The sequence below is a fragment of the Anser cygnoides genome, chromosome 4 (assembly GCF_040182565.1).
Source record: "Anser cygnoides isolate HZ-2024a breed goose chromosome 4, Taihu_goose_T2T_genome, whole genome shotgun sequence".
NCBI classification, from domain to species: domain Eukaryota; kingdom Metazoa; phylum Chordata; class Aves; order Anseriformes; family Anatidae; genus Anser; species Anser cygnoides.
Genome location: NC_089876.1, coordinates 78,214,248 through 78,235,233, shown reverse-complemented (window position 1 = coordinate 78,235,233; position 20,986 = coordinate 78,214,248). Strand labels below are relative to the sequence as shown.

The following is a 20,986-nucleotide window of genomic DNA, read 5'->3' as shown; positions in this document are numbered from 1 at the left end:
TCCCCTTTTCAATTAGAACTGACGAGCATCAGCCAAGAACACAGACACAGACCATAATGGAAACAGCACTGTAAATATCAATGAAGTATTTATACTATAATCTTATTTTGTACTTTAATATTTTTTTCTAAATTTCTCCCATGTATTTGAGTTACTCTTTTTGTGAATAGACTTACAGATGTGTGTGAATTACCTTAGTGGCAGAATCCACAGCCGACCCTCTTTCCAATAATTCTTGTACCAGTCCCACATGGCCTTCTTTAGCTGCCAGGTGCAGAGCATTGAGTCCATTCTGTAAGCACAAGGGCCATATCAGTTACAAATATCAGTTCTGAAGATACACGTTCCTACCTTACCCTGGTAAAAGAAGAAGATTAGTAGCTGGAATACTGTTACATCTGCTAGCTGACTGTCTACATAAGTCAGATGTTTTGGACTTGGCTAGTTAAGCCAAGGCGCTGTGTGACAAAGCTTCTCATAGCAACAGACATCAAAACAAACCATATTTTCGGCCAGCAAATTCTCCTAAGAGATTCCTTCCTCTCCTATAGTTCCACATTTCCTCGGACCACTACACCTTGGGAGCCCATTATTTCAAAATTTGAGTGCATATCTACCTTATACTTACTGTAATTTTATCTGTCCCTACTGAGGTATTATCATCACTGAAAAATCACTAGACTTAGACAAATTTACACAGGATGTGTCTATTGAATTAGGATACTTCCAGGCTGATGTAGCTGTCCTGAACCCTGGACTCTCCCCCCTTTTCTCTGGAATAACTGGTATCAGTCAGAAGACCACTCACACAAGTAGACCAAAATAGGATTATATGTGGCTTGCAAGGTGTACTGGTCTTTGACTTAGCACATCTGCTGGTTTCTGATGAGCAGGTCTTCACTAAACTTTGTGGATTTGTAACCTCATTCAAAAAGGACAAGAAAATGATTGAAATGAGCACTAGGATTTTGAGGAAAAAAAAAAAAAGCTAATAAAATGAACACTTAAATCCCTCTCATATTAAATAGGATACTTTATCTCCTATAAATTCCAGCTATGGAAACTGTATCTTCCTCTTCCTATTATCCCTATTCCACCCACGGGAAAATATAAAATGGCAGCCTATTGTAACAGAATTGCCAACTTATTTTTCACAATCCTATGTTATTTTTCACAGTACATCAGGCAGGTGACAGCACCAGATACTGCCACTGCCCTCAAGCACTCTGCTGTTTTCCATATTGCAAGCATCACAAGCGGTACTCAGGTACCTGAGTCACTTGCGGCAAGTTGAGCACTCTGTAGCTTTTATCACTTGTCTCACAATAGTTGATAGTCATTTAAATTATGAAATCAACAAGCAGAGCTTTCTAGTCTTTTATTTGCCCATCCTCAGAGGCAGCATGAGCTCGTAACTCCTGGTGGGATTTTAAAGCACTTAGCACTTCACAGGAGGCATTTAATGGGAGTGGGTCCAATGGCTGCAGACACTCCAATCCAGATGCGTTTCTGAAGCAAATCCATTTAATTCTACATTCATGCAATACGGACAGATTTTGTGGTCAAATTCAGAAGTGCAGCTGTGAGGAAAGCAAAAGAGCTAAAGGAAGGCTACATTCAGAAGCTGCCAAAAGGCAAAGAATACCCTTATGCAGCCTGGTAGCTCGGAAATGTTACTGGGAAATGTGGTTTCAAATCCCATTATGCGGGTGAAGCAGCAGTAACAGGATCCTTCTTACTCCAGAGGAACAACCCTACCACAGCACTGCAGAGTCCAAGGCTGGCAACAGTGCCATGTCTGGGATCAAGAACATATTTTAAGTCAAAATTCATGTGGTGAGGTTGACCATAACCATCAGGATGACTAGGACCGTACATGTCAGTGATTTTTTTTTTGCAAGCTGAAAACATTTCACGCAGCTCTGATCTTCCTTGTTTTTAATCTCAGCTGAGTATAAAACAACCACAACTACTACCTACAGCAGTTGTAAGTTTTGCAATAGTATTTTGTGAGGAAACACACAGCGTCCTTCTCATTGCTTGAAAACAAAGACCTGTTCTCATATCTAACATAGTAAATTCAGTCCTCAACACTTCCTATGAGAGTATGAACAGCAACTCTGACTCCTTACAGCTGGACACGGCTGATGTACTTCTGTGGTCTGTATCAGCCTTTTTTCACTCTTTGCAGGCAGACTGAATTCCACAAATGACAGCACAGAAACTGAAGCATTGCATGGCCTACACAAGTTATGTGCACTCACGCCTCTGGCTGCAGAAAGTTCAGAATGAGCTGCTGCCTTGCATTAACACGCAGCAGACTGTGGAGAAAGGAAAGCTTGTCTTGGTGCTAAATCAGAAGCAAACTCTTGAAATATTTGTATTTGTCCCTGAGAGAGATATCTAATGCCACCGCGTTAAGTAACTGAAAGCTAATGCTGCTGAACAGATTTTCTTTGCAATATTACTTATTATCATATTTATTAAAACATAAGCAAAATGAATACAATGAGGTCTAGTAAAAAGGCTACAAAAACAAACTACAGCATAAACAGTTCCTATGGTACGCATTCAAATTCTGTAATTACTTAAACCAAGCAGCAGCAGAAGCAAGCATTGCACTTTGAATGTTAAGGGCCAGCACAACTGAAGCCTTAAAGCAAGCTTTGTTCCTCCATAATCAGCACCAGTGCTGTAATTATTTCCCAGCCCACAAGGCTGATCCCTGCTACTTATGATGATGGAAGCTCAGATTTAACCAATGCAACTCCTCCGTTTCTGTCAGCCACATTCTTGTACTGCAGAAAAACAAAAGTTTCTGACTCTTCCCTTTTCTCTCCTATGCCTACCAAAAAGTTGTGGGTGGGGGAGAGATGAAGTTAGTCGTCTGCTGAGCAAAACCATGCAGCATTTGGGCTGCTCCTCCCAACAAAACAGACATATACCATAACTACCTTTTTTTTTTCCAGAGGCTCATTTGTAATTCTAACTCTCATAAAAGAACATAATACTAAACCTCACAAGCTTGGCTGTTCAAGCGTTTCCCTGCAGAGCCTGATTCCCTCTGTCCTTTTTCTCCTCTGCCACCGAGCTAGAGGTTTTGGCATTTTGCATCCCATGGAGTGCTACGAGCGTGCACGCGTACCACTATTGCTCACAGCACTTCTAGTGTTACCCTACATATTTGCACCAGAAAAGCCTCCAAATTTCTTGTGAAGTCCAGGGAAAATCACCAAACCTTTCTAAACCATCTGAATTTCAGTTGCTTTCTTTTCTGGAAGACTGGCACCAGGTATCACTGCTGTCGTCTGAAAATCACCTGCGGAAGTCCATGGTACTTTTGCCTTTGAACTGAGCTGCAGCAGGACCAGACCCTCACTGAATGGATGTTCTTCAGGCCACTGCCTGGTGCAATTACTCCTCCCAGCACAGCACTCAGATTGCTGTTGCATTCAGCAGCAATATATTATTATACATACTATTATATATTCTTATATATACTTATACTATTATATATTCTTATATATACTCATACTATTCCTGTCTAACCCAAAGCAAACTGACCCCACAGGAAGGTGACTTCTTGGCAGAGCACCGGAGCAATCTACAGTTCAAGGAACATTTAAAATCAGCACTGGTACCAGAAGAATGGCTTCTGCTTCTCCTGTATCTTGCTGTTACATACTTCAGAACATTAGGAAGCAAGAATGTATATTAACAAAAGTAACCCTCTACTTTACACTTGAAGCATGGAATATAATACACTTCCATCAAGTTGCTGCCATTGATGTTGTGTTCACTGGCTTACACATCTGCTAACAGGCCAATAGCAAACCATAATTTACAAACACAATGAAAGTTTAAAAGTATTTTTTTAATTATTTTTTTTAAAAATTAAAAGCTCTGCATGGTTGTGCTAACTTCTGTACATGTTTCAACAACTTCTTACAGAGTTAAGAGGGCATCTGAGCTCACCAGAACAGCCTTAGACTAAAAGACAGCATCACACTCTTTGTTAAAGTCAAATGTTTTTCTCCATCTCTTTAAAATACTGGCCTACGGTTGTTGCAAATAGTCTCCTTTGAATAAATCTCTCAGGCAACTCAAAAGTGCACGTGGTCAGGCTCTTTTCTAGAAGGGTTTGGGAGAGGGCACATTGGAGAACTGCACATGGATTTCTCCGCTCAAAAAGTCTTTTGAAGTTTTTTCCCAAAATATCACAAAGAAATAAAACAGAGGGTGGCAAAAGAAAAAATAATTTCAGATTAAGAAAATTCTCCCTTTATGTTGCTTTGTAGCCTACAAATTAATGAAAATGAATTAACCTACTGAGTTATCAACAAGTGATACTGTCGACCTCATTATGACTAGAGTGCTACTTCAGTCTAGAGTTAGCACTACTAGGAGTGTTAGCTGCTAAATGAGGGAGTAATTAATAGCTGGTGCTCTGTCTCACTGAGACTCAAGCAATAAAGACACCAACCAAACTATGAAGAAACCATCAAAACGAGAGCAAAAGCCAAACAGATCTAAGTTTTTAAAGCCTTGGAGCTGGAGACCCCTCCAGAATACCTAATGTGTGAGCCCTCTTCTCTTCTGGGTATCAGACTTTGCATTCACTCCTTGTGAGTTCAGAAGACTTAATCAAAACAAATGTCAAAAGTCCATCACGCATTCTTCCTTTCACGAAAAGTAATTTTTAATACTGTGAAAACTGACAAACCTCAACGACAAGGCAGGGAAACATTACTGTAAGTTGCATTTCAGACTACCAATTCTCTTTCAAAATACAGCAGACTGCTGATGAACCCTTAGACTTGCGGGTCTAATTTCTGTTAGAGCTTGGAGCTGCCAAAGTAAAAGGGCTTTGTAAATGCATACTATAAAAGCATAGTTCATTTTCCTAGCCAACATTATGACTGTTGATTCATATACTTCAGAAGCACGTTGGTTTTTCTTGCTACGTTAACGAGAAATAACAGCCATGTCTTAAAATACCTAAGTTCATAAAATATAGAAAATAACCTTAAGGGAATCATATTTCTAATGCTTATCAGGTTTTTCAACCTATAAAATACTAATTACTAGATTTTTTTTAAAGGGACTATTTAAAGGCAGGTAATTTTGCCCATGGACATTTCTAAATCTCTCCAGAAATAAAGAAATATCAATGATTTATGATTTTCAGAACAGATAACTGTGCTTGAATTCAGATTAAAGGGAAAATTCCATAATAATTTAACTTGACATGAACTGAAGGTAGCATTCAACAAAACATAATTATGTAATGACTAATCCCTGCATTTAACATACTCAGAAACATTAAATTCCATCGGATTTTGGAAACAATTAAACTGGGGAAATATTTTTATCATTTATAAAGATAGCTCTGTGAAAATTTAGGATATGATAAACAACTGCATCAGATTTTGGAAACAATTAAACTGGGGAAATATTTTTATCATTTATAAAGATAAAGATAGCTTTATAAAGATAGCTCTGTGAAAATTTAGGATATGATAAACAACTGCTAAAACTGAAGAAAGCATTTTCTTCTGTTACCTCTGTTCAGGAAAGCTTATTCTTAACGTTACTTATTGTTTACTGAATTGGCATCTAGTCTAAAAATAGCATTATACTGAGGAAAAAATGCATATATGACTGCTTCATGTTTTAAAGACTATGCAGATACCTCACTCTTTCAAAATAAACTACATTTCCTATGTAATTTATTTTTTTATAATTTATGTAATGTATGCAGAGTGTGTTAGGTTTTCCCCTTAGACTGCTGGGACACAACCTGGACAGACCCCACTCAAACCCCTTGAAGGAGGAGGAATAACCGAGGCTTCAGCAGCAGCTGCCATGCCTTATTCCCTACCCTCTAGAAGAAAAGTATGCTTCCAGTCCTCATAAAACTTAAAACACACCAGTGATGCTTACTTATTCAATGGAAGGTGGTGGTCTTAATTGAAAGCTAAGTGAACCCACTCCAGACAGCTTTGTGAGCAATTTCTTGTAATTTCTAGAGCTGGTATTTGCAAGAAGCTAAAATGGCTGTATGAGCTCAATGGATGGCAAAGGCTAAGAAATCACGCTCTCTAGCCCTGACGATGTAGGAGGCCCATCACAGTTCATTCTTTGTGCTTGGGAAGCCCCAGAGAGTAATCAATGTCCTCAGGGAAACAGATTATCCAGTACACAGAGGAAAGCTTTTCCTAGCTTACCAGGGCTCAGGCATTCCAAATATTAATTTTATTTATAGGTCTGAAGGGATTATTTTAATATTTTCCATTTTGTACTGCTTGTCAAAAGCTCAAAAGACTTCACATAGTGTAGAAAATTCCTGAGTCAACCCAGATGTCAGGTAATATTAATTATTGAATAATATAAGATTTTACTTTTTTTTGCACACCAGTCAAACTTTTTTTCTTTTTTTTTTCTTACCCTGATAAACGCAGGTATAAAACCAGCTTTGATCTTAACCTCAATGCAAAACCACAGATTCTAAAAGTTAGCGGTATCATCATCTGTCACCCAGGAACGCTTTATCTTTTCAGATATTAATTCTATCTTATCAGATATTATTCTTTATAAGAAATTATGCAGCATCTATTCTTTTGCATTTACATATTGTGCTTGCATTTATCTGGCTCTGATTTCACTTATAAGGTGTCAATGTATAAGAAGCCACTGCTTTGCACAGTATTGTTAACATGCCCTTACAAAAGAGGAACTTTGCTAGCCAGTTGCAGAAGGGAGCTACTTTTCAAAGAAGATGAATCTACAGCAACCCTCGTCATGCTCTGCTCTAAGCAAGCAAGAGAAAATGAACACTAGAAAAAACTAAAAAACTTTTGATGTTTCCAAGTGATTATCATGTTAAATATTCTCTGTCCTGAGGTTGAGTCTTTTTGCTAATATTGTTGCTTATTGCTAAGACTTAAAGTTTATTGGATGTATTCAAAAATATTTTTGAGAAGTACTTCTGAGAGAAGAGCAAAAGAACTCAGGTCTAGATCTAATCTCTCGTAACTGCATACCTTGAAGTTTACCAGCTTCTGTCCCCTGTAACACAGCAAGTGTTTTCTTGACAGGAGGTCCTTTAATGAAACTTTCTTCTAGATAGCAAGAAAAGACTGTCTCTATATGTTTTCAATAAGGAGCACATGTAAAGCCCCAGTTCTTCTCCTGTTCATTAAATTCTTTGACACAGACAGCAAACAGTACCTCTCTCACTTTTATATCCTAACTTCCATTTGACATGTGCCCGCTGTAATAATCTGCAGCTTTTCTTCAGCAAGGAAGATAATGTCTCAAAATATTGTAGATCATTTCATTTCTTATTCTTCCATCTACTCTTTTCCAGAAATGAACAGCGTCCACAATCGTGGGCTTTTTGAGTTAGTTTTGACATTTCACCATCATAGCCAGCATTATCTGACATTCTCCAACAGCAATATTTTTTTTTTAAATGCATGCTTTTTTCTAAGTCTGAATGTCAGCATGTATCAGAAAGGGGCAAGGAATTTTACTGAGGATTTCATGGTGGTATACATAAAATTTTGGATAGTATAAAGCTCCAGTGCAGGAAAACAGCCTTCTTCAGACTAGCGGAAAGCTGCATTCTTAAATTAAATTAATTAGGATTTAAATGTAGTTTTAAAATAAACGTGTAGGTAATTTACCAAAGAATTAAGGATCTAAAGAATTTGAGAATACGAAAAAACTTTTAAAAGGTATCCCCCCGCCCCAGATTCCTGTCAGCACAGCTTACATTCGGTCTGCACAACGTCTCCCTAGAGCAAGCTGGGCACCCCGCACTAGGCCCGACCTGCCCCTAGGCCTTCTCCTGGGCCCGTGTAGAGCACCAGGGCCCAAAGACATGGCTTGTGCTATTTCTTTTCTGGGTGAAACTTCCTGAAACAACACAAATTTTGTGCCATGGGCTATTAAAGAAGAGTTGTATTTCTTGTTTGTTTGATTGTGTCCTTTAGCAAGGTGCCATGAATAAGCTGTGCACAACATGGTGGACAGCCTGGGACAAGGCCTTTGGGACCGCGGTTTGCTTGGGTAGTACCGGAGAACCACAGGGTGTTCCAATAACTTAGTATTGGGACATCAGATTTCAAACTGGAACATAACATAATGCAGTAGCGTGTTCAGTCTTTTCCTTGGCTCCCAAACTTTCCCTGAATAAATGCTTTTTACCAGGTGAATGCTTCCTCTTTACAGCTCTTTTCACTGTTGCAGTAAAACAGAATAAATTGTGCTGTCAACACGTTCAACCTGATGCTGCAGGCTATGAACATAAACATTCTCTGAAGTTTCTATTCACCTGGGGCACTGAAATTTTAGACCATCTCATGAGGCATGAGTTACAAAGTAGAGCTAATATGAAATTTCGACTGAATGATTTACTCATTTTCATGTTATTTCAAAACAATATTTAGAAGCAATTTTACTTCGCAAATTTCTAGGCATTGTCCAGTCTGTGGTCATTTTGATCAAATCTGACTTTTAGTTAGGAGAAAGGCGTTCACCATAAAGCTTGAGCTCTCAAATCCCCATTCAAAGAAATGCCATTGACTTCACTCGAATGTCAAGACATTTTGCAGGCCTGCTGCAGACACTTACTTGCATACTTATTTTAAGTCACAGTTACCATGCTACTAAATTTGATAGTACTAGTCACTCATTGCAAACTTAGATCCCTGGGCTATGAAGCAAAAGTAACTGGATTTATAGAATAGAGTTATAAAAGAACCAATCTAAAATGTTCTATCGCGTTGCAGTCACATCAATGGTGGAACCTTAATAGTGTGTTTTTACAGTACTAGTAATTTCTCGGAAGGGAGAGGTAGCACTTTAAGCACAAAATTTAAGTACCTTTTTATAGCCATATCTAAAACAATTTATTTTATAGAGAACATTGAGCAGCAATAAAAACATATCTAAATAGTGTTAAAAGCATATTTGAGTTTACAGTTTTCCAAAACTGTTTTTTGAAAAAAAGAATAAAAATCATGGCTATTCTAACCATCTGAGGGTAATCAGGATTGCAATGCTAATTATCATTTGACTAGAGATTCTGCAACTGAGCTTCAAGATGTTAATCTGCTTGGACACAGGTTAGCTGGTCAGCTAAAAATACTACCCACTGAATGTTTACTTGCAGGCTGACATCCCACAAAAATAGCAGGGGAAGCCTCAGACTTCCGCACCCCAGGTCACTGGGGATCAGGTGCTTCACGTGGGACAGCGTGATTAAAGGCTAAGGAAAATCAATGGGCTGACCATACTGCTTTCAATGTGATAAACTAGCATACAATATTTCTATGATGCCCAGGCTGCCTTGTGCTGTTTCTACCATGGGAGTGCACATTTGAATTGGATTTTATCTTGCTTTTGGTGAAACAATTACCTCTACAGTTCCAGCAAATGTTCTTAGGGGAGAAGACTGGCACTGAGGAGTACTAAACCTCCTGCTGCTTCCCTTGAACTTGAAAATGAAGACGTGTTTTAGAACCCACTGAAAATATCTGAGGTCATGCACTAACTACGCAGTTGCAAAAAAATCCTTCTAAACTTTTGTGAAGGCCATAGAATTTCAGCATTAAATAGCCAACAGACAAAGGAAGTCCTCATTAGAGCTGAACAACAATGGAATTACATTTCTTTTCTTCAGTAAAATACATACTTTCCACCATGTTTCTGTCTTTAGGTTATCAAGTGATGCTTAGTTGGTACTTTTCACCATAAAATAGAAAAAAAATTGAAAAAAAAATTTTAAGAGTTTGTGTACACGTAAATAATGAGGTTCTAAATTTGTTTACTAAAATATTAACTGAATGTTCTGAATATAAATACATTAAGAAAATTCACAGATATTGTGCAAATTTAATGATTTATTTTGCTAACATCTGCTCTCCTTGGTATGAATTATTCAATTCCTAGCCCATTCCCCAGCATTCGTATTCATTTAATGAGCAATCCAAGCAATAACAAGCCCTGAAAAACTAAGTATAAAACTGAAAACATAGACTGTTTCTATATTTTGGAAAAACGTATCAACATATTGCAAATAGTGCCAGAATAATTTATTTCAAAAAAGTCAAAATTCTAAGTTTGTTACAAATTTAAACCTATAATTTCTTTGTTAAGTTATTGCCATCATTATCATATCAATGAGAGCATGTCCTGGAAGACAACTCTTGTTTTAGGTATGACAGAAACCCCAGACTCTAAAAATTCCCCCATGCTTAAACATAATAATACAACAAGTGTGAAAATCTTTACCAGAAACTTCTTTAGGTGACTGAAAAATGTTTTTGCAATTCAAATTAGAAATCTAGTCACACACTACCACATTCATCTTTGCAAACTATTGCCTGAAAAGATACTGTTAGTCTCAATCAGTTCCACTTTTATTATTCCTTCAAGCACACCTCCCTTTAAAACTTTCAAGCAATGTCTTCACACATAAGCATTAGGATACCATTACATGATTTTCAATTTCTTCCTTGGCTCTGCAAACAATGCCAGTCCACACTGTCCTTCAGACAAATGTTTGCAACAAAATTCTTTTAAATTATCCCCTACAGCTATGCAGATGCTAGAAAAGAAGTATTCAAAATAGCTTAAAACAAAACAAAACCATAAACCTGACAGCTAGCATGCTGCGGAATTTATTAATCACAGCTATCTGACAGATGAGCAGAGGATGGTTGCTTACGTGCTGCAATACCTATTGATTACCAACCAATATTAGGGATTCAAATTCTTTGGAGGAAATAATATCTTTCATTAAAATGAGGCATTGCCCGTTACCTGGGGACCCATGTCTCATTACAATTAAAATGGATACACTAAACAAAAAAGCAATATCTAACAGTGCAAAAAAAAAATGTGAATGTCAGCAGAGTCCCAATTCTCCAAACAAACAAAAGAATGAGACTATCAGTATAGGGGAAAAAAATTGTACGACGGGTGGGCCTCAGCTTTCCAAATCTGCTGTTCAGACAGTGTTCAATCTTACTCTGTCACAGCAATACAAAACCAAGAGGACCAGGAGCGAGGTGGATTTTGCAAGACGCAGATGCCTCAGAACATTTACACGGTACCTAACTATAAAGAAACCAGCCAGAAATACTGACAACCTTCAACTTGATATCCAGGTTTATTTTCATTGTACTTACCTGTATCTGAAGAATACTACATAGCAACTTCCTCAACTAGAACAAAACGTTTTTGCGTAACTTGAGTATTCTGAGGAATATACATAGTGCTCACTGTTGCAGTTAGAAATGGAACTTCACAACATTAGGTCCATTCGCATCAGACTACCAAAACATACCTTAAATTTTGATTACAGGTACTCCACTAACGTATATATCCAAACCTGCAGGATACTAGTAAGAAAGAGGAACCCAAAAAGGTTTATGCAAAACTTTACAACAGCAACACAATTCTATAGGCACTGACAGCTTTCTATAGGAAAATCCCACTGAAGAACAAGCCTGAAAACATAGCTTGAGATAAATCAAAACATCTATATGAAATAATCTAGCCTGAAAAAACTAGGTTTGGCACTGGGGGTCCTGCACTTCCCTCTTGTGAAATTGTGTCCTTCAAATATCTTACCTGATTACATGTATTAATGTCTATTCCACTTTTCAGGTATTCCACTACTTTGTCCAGATTGCCAGCTCTGGCAGCTCGGAGAAAGCTTGCATTGCTGTCAGACTGTAAAAACACAAGAAGAAAAACATCTCTAGTTAGCTCCTGCTTAAAAGAGACCACAGTTTCACCACAGTGAAAGGTTTCCACATTTTATGTTGCAGGTTAATAAATACTGTGAAGACTTTATATTGCATCTGTATTAACATACAGATACCTAAACAGGGCAATACTGGCACAAAAGAACTGCCAACCTGCCAGAGTGAGCAAAAAAGGGCAATAATTGCTGAAGTTCAAAACTGAGGAAGAAGCAATGACAAGACAGAAATCATAGTAAATCACATTAAACAATAAGAAAAAAAATGTATCAAACTTCCTAGGCATAGTTTTCTGCATATGTGCTCAAAACTCAGGAAAAGAATTAACCTGTTGTTATTGGTTAAGATACTTAACAAAACATATGTTGGCTTTGGATTTGTACTTGGCATACGAAGTTTTATCACTACAATTCATGTTCATGCAAATGCACTGGCTTAGCACAGTGGCATGTACTGGAGAAAAAAATAATATCCAAGAGCAAAAAAATTCCAGTGAATAGACTTTATCAGCTGTGACGCAAACTGGGACATGATAAATGGGTAAAAAAATATGTAATTTTTTTAAAAAAAACACAAAACTGAGCAGGACTGCAACTGTAGCTAACCATGGAACAAAGCGGATGAAGTACTCAAGCCTGAATATCTAAATCCAGGATAATGTGGCAAACATGCTTGCTCATAAACTGCCTGCACTCGTAAATCCACACTCAAAGTCCCTTTAGCATTTATGGGTTGGGGAAAAAAAAAAAAAAACAACCACGTTTTCATTTCTGAGCTAGGTTTTGGGATGTACCGTTAAGCAAGGGAGCATGAAATGTTTCAGCCCTCTCACCTTTGTGTACCACAATGCCACAAAATCGCACTGGCTATCTGAACTCAGCACGCACGTCAGTGTTCACCCACGTGCAAACCCACATGCAGGTGAATTGGCTATCAATGCAACTGCTGATTCCAGGAGAACAAGAAGTTGTGCAACAGAGGTGATATTTGAACAGAATAAGCATTTGGGAATGCACATAGAGACATAGAGGCTTTCATACTTCAAGTAAGTAAACAGTAGGAGTGGGTTTGAGAAGGCGGGCAAGGCTGCTCAGTGGGGACGTGGTTAGAGGTGCCTTGTCTACTTCACCTCCCTGCCAGAAGGAAAATCGCTCTTTTGCATCCTGAGAATACCCTGAAAGCCTCCCAGTATCAGCTTATTAATACTGATCGACAAAGCAATTTCTTTTGGTCACCCGATCCGTTCCAGTGCATGTATTTTGGTTGCCCTGCTTATCGCACTGCATGAACTCACTTCACAGCCACTGATTCCAACCTATTTTAATCTGCAACAGATGGATGTCACGAAATGATTCTTTTTTACAACTGCGCTACATGCCAAGACAAAAATATTTCCTTTTAAATTCCTTTCAGCAAACTTCAGCACATTTTCCACATCTTTTACCGTTAAGAAAACAGACCGTCCTCCTAAACACGCAGCGGGGTGAAGAGAAAGGTAGCACAGGAATTCACATTGACAGAAACCTCTTGCAGCTTCAGGCTGGAGTCAATCAAGCATTTCGATGAAGCTTGACATAGGAGCGTATTTCAACAGGCTCTTGAAGGAAATCCCATTTAAGGCTGAAGAATAACTATTAGCACCGCACCATCTCCTATGTTGTGTACGCGCACATACACACACAAATACAAAATTGTATTTCGAAATTTAAATGTCTTTGAAAAACCAACTACGTTGGTAAAAATGTTAACCACGATCAAATACCAGAGCACATGAGATAAATTCTGACACTCCTGATATCAATGGGAAACGCATCTTTGCCCTAAATAGGACACACATTTTACCTTTTGTCCCATTTTTAATCATACTTTACTACAACAAATTAACATGCCAAACCTGAAATTGTCTGTTTTTATACTATTAAAGGTTGTTAAGGGAGAATGACACTACAAACATTTACAACTTCTTTTTTATTACAGATAAATACATCAGAGCTTGTTTTTCTTTCCCAGAGTAACATGAAAGGCATGTTACTTAACCTTAAGCTCCCAATTATTGCTAGAAGCTCAGATGGCAGCTAGGACCATATTAATATATTTCATTTGTTCCTGCCTAAGAAGATCCAAACGGCACTTTCAAAGTAGATTCTCATTTCCTTGATGCATACTTTTGTCATCTCAAAATTACTGCAATGCACATCACTTCAGGATTCATTGCCTACACCCGAGTGTTGATCAAAATGCAGAACATACACTTCTTGTCTATGTGAAGAATTATTACGAATTAGTTGTACAAGATTAACCCCCTGCGCAGGAACTTTTATAAGAAGCATCTCTTGCTGTGTATGTTCTCGTTGTGAAATAATAGTGCTTAACAGTGGAGAGAAGAGCAATAAGATTGCTAAAATCCCAGTGAAACACGAGATCTTGATGCTCCTTGTAGGTGCCTTCGGAAATACCAAACCACATTATCTTTTTTTTCTTTTTAAATATACTTTCTCAAGGTAACGCGTACTGATATCATATTAGATGAATATAATTGTGACTGTTCTCTTTATAGTCCTGCCTATCCTATTTCAAAAGGTCCTCACAGGCTCTCATGAAAAGTGTAAGCAAAGCAACTGACAACACACCCAACATGACTGATGCCTAAAACATCACCACGTGCTTACGCAGAGCCAAATACTTAACAGTCAGGAGTATGACGGTCAGTGAAGACTGTATCAAATGACAAAGAAGGTCTCTTCTCTTTTTTATTTCTTGAACAAGCAAAGGTATTAGAAATCAATGGAAAACATCAAGCTATGGCACAGAGGAAGCAAGCGAGCTCATCATGCCTGGCATTTTTACAGCCTGTCTTGCATGACATTTCCACCACAGTGTCTCAGATCGTCTAGGGTGTCCTAGGGTAGCCATCATCGTCTAGGGTGTCATGTTATTCCATACAAAAATGATGTTCTTATTTAAATCAAACTTGAACACACAACTAAATGACACGAAGCAGCAGTTCAGCTGCTTCACATACAAATTCATGCACAAATATCAGTGAGTGCTGACAGCTGAAGGAGCATCCAAAGGTTCAACACTGTGTTTTAAAGCTTGGAAATCCTACAAGTTAGGAGTAACTCATATCTCTATTTTCTTTCCTGGTCTGGTTGTCAGCTCTGATTTTTCAGTAGGTCATTGGCAGTTTCTCCTTTTCCCTGTGCTATCAAGGTCTTCAAAAAGCATTTTTGTCAGGACTGCGCTCTCAGCAATTTACTCACTTTGGCACATCACAAATTCAAATCCATTTTGAGAAAATTGTCTCAGTAGTCAGCAGCAGCAGTTTTCTATAGTTTTACCATACTAGGAACCCATGATTTGTGATCTGTGGACTTTTCCAATTAATTCAGTAATCTCATGAAATATTTTGTTTCCGTAAATGCAGATTTTTGCTTGAATTCATGATGCATTTCTGTGGCACAGAAGCTGGAATACTGGTCTTCATTAGCTTGTTGGCTGGTGAAGACAAACTGCCAACAAACTGTCTTTCAAAAATACTTCCTTACAAGAAAGAAAATTAAAACACGGTGCCAGAATCCATTGCATCCTATGATATTTAACACATCATCTCTCCCTGTGTACACACCTCTGAGATTTTTAGGAGTTATACACCTATATGCAAGTCATACGCAGAAGCAAGCACTCTACTAATAAGGAAAAGATTACAGAACAAAAGTATGTGGTAAGCAGCTACCAGCAAGCCCCTGAACATGCGAAGCTGGCGATCTGGGAAATTCAGATATTAACACACTGATTTGCAAAGTCTCAGCTGGCATCTCGGCATATCCCTTGGGGTTCAGATCATTCGAGTTAGGGACCACTTTGTTTACATGGGGCCACTAAAACTGCAGTTTAATCACTATGTTATTAACATGCTATTAGAACAAGGTACAGAGGGCTGAATAATACTTACCTGGTATTTTATACTATGGAACAAAGCCACAACCTGGCTGAAGTAGCAAGCTTTTTTAATGTACTTTTTTGAGACACCTAAGCTATACGGTAAAAATGCGCCATTAACAGTAGCTAACATTAACTTCTGAAGGGCACATAGAGAAATTTCTTTTCACAGAAACCAAGACTGAATCTGGGCTATTTATTTGCAGCTCTACAGATACCAAATATTGCTGACAGACTAGGTCAATAGACATTGTTAAAAAGAAATAACAAAACCGGCCAAACAACAAAAAGCAATGTTCCAATACAACTGCAGTGAGAGAGTACTACAAGTCTTTAATGACTATCTTTTAAGTTAACCTTAGAATCACAGACTCATTAGGGTTGGAAAAGACCTTCAAGATCACCTGGTCCAACCATCACCCTGCTACCAATGTCACCCACTAAACCATGTCCCTAAGCACCAGGTCCAACCTTTCCTTCTTTGTTAACTTTTGACTGAGGATAAATTATCTTCAGCCAGAAATGAGAATTTTCCAGAACACTACAAACAAATAAGCTATAATGCAGAAAGTCATCGTAACCTTAGGTATTCTCAAAGGAGAAAGCAAAAGTGTTGTCTATAAGTAGCTAGCTGTCAGACATTACATATAAAAATGTAAGAGAGAAGGGACAGAATGCACATTATCTGATTTAAAAATGCTGTGGATCCAACTTCTTTCACGCTAATTGCAATGCCAGAATATTGCCTGAATTTGAAACATGTCTCAGAGAGTCTGAGTAATTAAAACTCATATGGAAATCAGTGTTTTATATTCAAATAGCCAGAAACCTTCCCTTCTGGGTCCTCTGTCCTCACTCTGGTTGCCATTCCTGGCTCAGCATACCACATCACTTACAGCACATACCATGCGCCTGCTTCTCAAATGCATTTTATAGATATGTGTAAAAATAAATCATGGTGCATAGTGTTGAAGTCATATGCTGTATCGAACTCCTAGGTATTTCTCAATATATTCAGATTTCCTGGTAAAAAACAGTTTCGTGCTTAACAAGAAAAGATTGGGGCATAGGAGCCTTCAGTTTTCTGTAACTGAAAACTGCTTTCATGATAGCATTATTCAAACCATCCAAATAGTCCTTGGAAATCATTTCTACAGCAAAATTATTCCGGAAGGTTGGCTTTTATTTTTGTTTTCTCCAAATAAGGAGAATGAACCAATGCCTATCCATAACCACAAACATCTCCATGCTAGAACAGTCAAGCAACAAAACCTATTGAACATTTATTAATTGAATGACATGAAAAACAGAAGTCAAAACTGGTGCAAAGTAAACAAATAATAGCTTTACACCTTAATTTAGCATTTCTGATTTGTGTAAGTTTTGTACGTGTCGAAGTGTGTATCTGAAAATGAAAAACCCTTTTAAACTTACCTTTCAAGCATGCACTCTGTGACATTCTACTTTGATTTTATGGAGAAAATTTAACCAGCCATAATTTTTGAAGAGTCCGGCCCTGCAAAAACTGATTTTAACTTGCATGCATTATATAAATCAAGACGTTCAAACCACTAGTAGTTATAAAAACGTCCACGTTAAATTGAACCCTCTATTATTGTTGTACATAAAACCAGCATTAAAACAGAATTAGTCAATGCATCAATCTTCAGGTTTATCTGACTGTTGATGCCATTTACAAACTCCAGAACAGTGAGGAGGTGTTTGTTCAACAGCTGTTTCTATAATTAGTAAAATGCTGAAGGCTTGTTAACTCTTTTTTCTTCATTAAAAAGCTCTTAATTGACTGGTGACTCATCATGTTAATATATTCAGGTAACGCCTGGGGTTGAGAAGTCAGCCCACCACAGACGGAAAGTTGTGTCACCTAAACTCAGACTTTTGTGGCTTCTTGATGTTATTCAGTACTTAAAAGACACAAGGAAATAAAAATGACAGCAATGTGAACACATTCCATTATTTTTTTTATTATGAGCTTCAATTTCTGCTTGTACCCTTGAGGCAACCACTAAATTTTTTCCCAATTGGCTTGGTTATTCTCGGATTTCAGCAACCATCTGCTCAAACCAGCCACGGTTTAATTGGGTGCAACTCCACAAAGCAACACAGATGAGGTGTTACCATGACCCAACTCATTTGTCACATACGTATCTTTTGCCAGTACGGTCGCTTTTTCCATACTAGCATCCAAATGTAAAAAGATAGGACTTGAAAAGGAATGTTTTTTTCTCAGGAAATGCTTTCTGTAAACCTTGCCAGCTACTCATATTTCATCTTTTGCACCCTGATTTATTTTTTTTTTATATTGGCCTGAAAGTGCTGCTGCCATCCGAAGGACATCGCAGTAGAACAGCGGTGATTTTGTGAATTACAAGCCTAAGATGCAGCTATGACTGCAAGGCTACAAAGGCTTTTTCTTTTCTTCTCTTTTCTTTTACTAAACCATCACAACAGAGTTTCAGACTGCAGTTCTGATACTTATGCTAAAACATGAGCTAAGTCTTGCACTTGCAATGGCATTTGTAAATCTTTTTGGTAATTCGTAAATGTTTTTAATGAGATAATAACAGTAGTGGAAACATACTTTCCCCAGCTTTTAACAAAGTAATGTTCATCATCTGAAAGAAAAGAAATACAATTGTGCTTTACTTTCAAGGCCACTTCCTTTGCTAAGTATGTTTTCCTTCTGTTATTTTGCGGAAAGACATGAAGGAAGATAGATTAAATGTCAGGTCTTAAAGATATTACAGTATCTCAATTTCTGGATGAACATGCCCTATTTCCTTATAACAATTTAACAAAAAAAAACATAGCTTTTCCCATTCAAGCGTGTAAAAGTACTTTAGATCTAATTCATCTTGCTACGTACCTTTGCTTGTGTAGAGTTTGTTAATAAACCACTGAACTAAAAAGCCCACAGATCTAAAATGACAGTCTTAACTAAACACATATGTCTCTTTCAGAAGCTAAACTGTCCTCTTGCCCAGAAAAAAGATACAATTGACCTTACAATAAAGTAACCTGATAATTTTCTTTTTCAGAGAGAGAAAATGAATCATAGGAACAATGAAGTACAAACAGGAAGACAAGCCTTCAGAGACAAAAGATCACTAGCAAGCCAAATATCCTCTATCAAGATATTGCTAACAACATCAAAAAAATGATTATTTTAATCCCAGGGGTCTAAGTACATGTAATAAATACCACATTTACTTATCTGTCTAGGTTGGTGGTGATGGTTATAAATTGGGAAAATATAAATATTCTTTTAAGTACATATGCACATGAATAATTTCAGGCAGTTTGAATATTTAAACCAATTAATCCTGGAAAGTTATGAAGGAGATGGAGAAGATGGCATGACTCTCGCTGGCACTGAGCTGGCCCCGTGGCTAGAGCTGCCCTCCCCGTAGCATTGCACACAGCACGTACACGGGCCCAAACTTTGCAAAAAAGACTATTGCTACTTATAGCAAAAGGTGCTGCGTAATAACAAGACAGTGAAATAGCCGCAAGTAAAGAAAAAGCCTTTGTGCTATACACTATATACAACCTCGGATTAAAACATTCATTGATTTCAAATCAAAAACAAGTTTGCACATATTTAAACTAAGAAACCAATTGCCCAGTACAGGTGGCTGTGCTAGAGGTGATGGGATTCACAGGTGGCCCTTTCACTCCTGTGCTCCTCAAGGTGAGTACTGTCTCATTAGACCTGCTACAGGACACGTAGGAGCCAAGACTATACAGTGCCAAAGTAGGTGGGAAGATTAATGTTATTGCATCTATTATACATAATGGTAAAAGCTTTCTTATGGCTGCAGCCAGACAAGAGACAAAGAGGCTGCAGCCAAAAGAAGATATAATGTGTAACGATATTCAAGACTTAGACTGTCCTTGAGAAATGAATTTCACTGGTATCATCGGATGTGGAAAGAGCTGCTGCAAAGAAGAAGCTAAGAAAATAAAACCCAGTCAAGGAATGCATTACAATGCACATCCATTATAAAATTACAATTGTGTTATAATGCCATTATTCCCATATTGATGGGAGAATTCCCAATTATTTTAAGGGATGACTTTCATTTTACGTTCGTCGTTACACAGAAACGCCTTCAATTCCTTTGCAAACTCCTTTTTGAAATTCCAGCATTTGCAGAATACCTTTTTTCCAGCCATTCTTTTCTTTCCACTGGAATGTACAAATGTTTAATCAGTTTGGGCTTGTTTAACCAGGGGAAGAATAAAGGACTACATTCAGCAAATCATGCTTCAGACTTAGCTTATTTTTTAACACATCTTTAGGTCCAATAGATCTCAAATTAAACAAGTTCTTTGCTAAAGGATGGATACATGCTTAACTGTTTTCTTGAGTTTGGGCCAATATTAGAAACAGCAGCAGCAAAAGAGGAAGAGAAAACTAATGCAAAATCAACCCTTCCTTGAGCCAAGAAGCAAATGTCTTCTATAAACCCTTTATGACACTTAACTGCCACAGACATCTGTAGGAGTCCTCCCACAACGTTCGTTAATTTGACATACTGGACCCACTGCCAGCTGACTTTTACTATTTCAATGAAGGATTTGTGAGAACTGAGGCAAAACTGCACAGTTTTCTATGAAAAAGAATAGAAGTCTTTTTTACCCAGCTGGAGTTTCCTTCAAATTACTGTATTTGAAATGATATGTTATTTTAATCCATACTCATTTTAAAGTATAAAGCAACATCAATAACAGGGTCCTAATCTAGAACAGCACTTCAGTACTAGCTGAACTTCAGGCACGTGTTATCCCTGATGTCCCACTGGGCTTAGTCATGTCCTTAAAAACAAACATTTTGGTATAAATCCCAGCTTGGAAACAATGTGTGCAAGTCTAAGTTACACTGATCAGGAGGAATGTAAAAATAGAATCTCAAAAGCATCTGGAAAACACAGTCTGGATTAAAAAAGAAAAAAGAGAAAGAACAAAGAAAAAAAGTAAAAAAAAAAAAAAAAAGACTTGGGTTTAATAAACTTGAATGAAAGTATCATTTTGTCATTTCCAGAAACAACAAGGATTATGGTATGTTCACAAATGAACCACAGGATCATTCTAATGTCTCCTGTATGACACTCGCACTTACTGAAGTCTCTTAAATACTGATATGGAACCAAGATTTCTGCTAAATGAATGGAATAGTATTAAAGCAAGCAATAATATTTAGGATCACCTGGACACCGTGTATTGAGATTTTGAGGTGTTTGGAA

The 20,986-nt window shown here is 37.7% G+C and overlaps 1 protein-coding gene across 21 annotated transcripts in view; it reads right to left on the bottom strand.

The window, feature by feature from the left end:
- Positions 1–20,986, bottom strand: part of ANK2 (ankyrin 2) — a 235,617-nt gene that overhangs the window by 135,881 nt on the left and 78,750 nt on the right. For all 21 annotated transcript variants that reach the window (XM_066996871.1, XM_066996889.1, XM_066996870.1 and 18 more), the window contains exons 2-3: positions 11,644–11,745; positions 194–292 (exon numbers count right to left, since the gene is read on the bottom strand). In XM_066996871.1, coding sequence (XP_066852972.1) covers positions 194–292; positions 11,644–11,745 — 201 coding nt within the window. The remainder of the gene's footprint in view (positions 1–193; positions 293–11,643; positions 11,746–20,986) is intronic.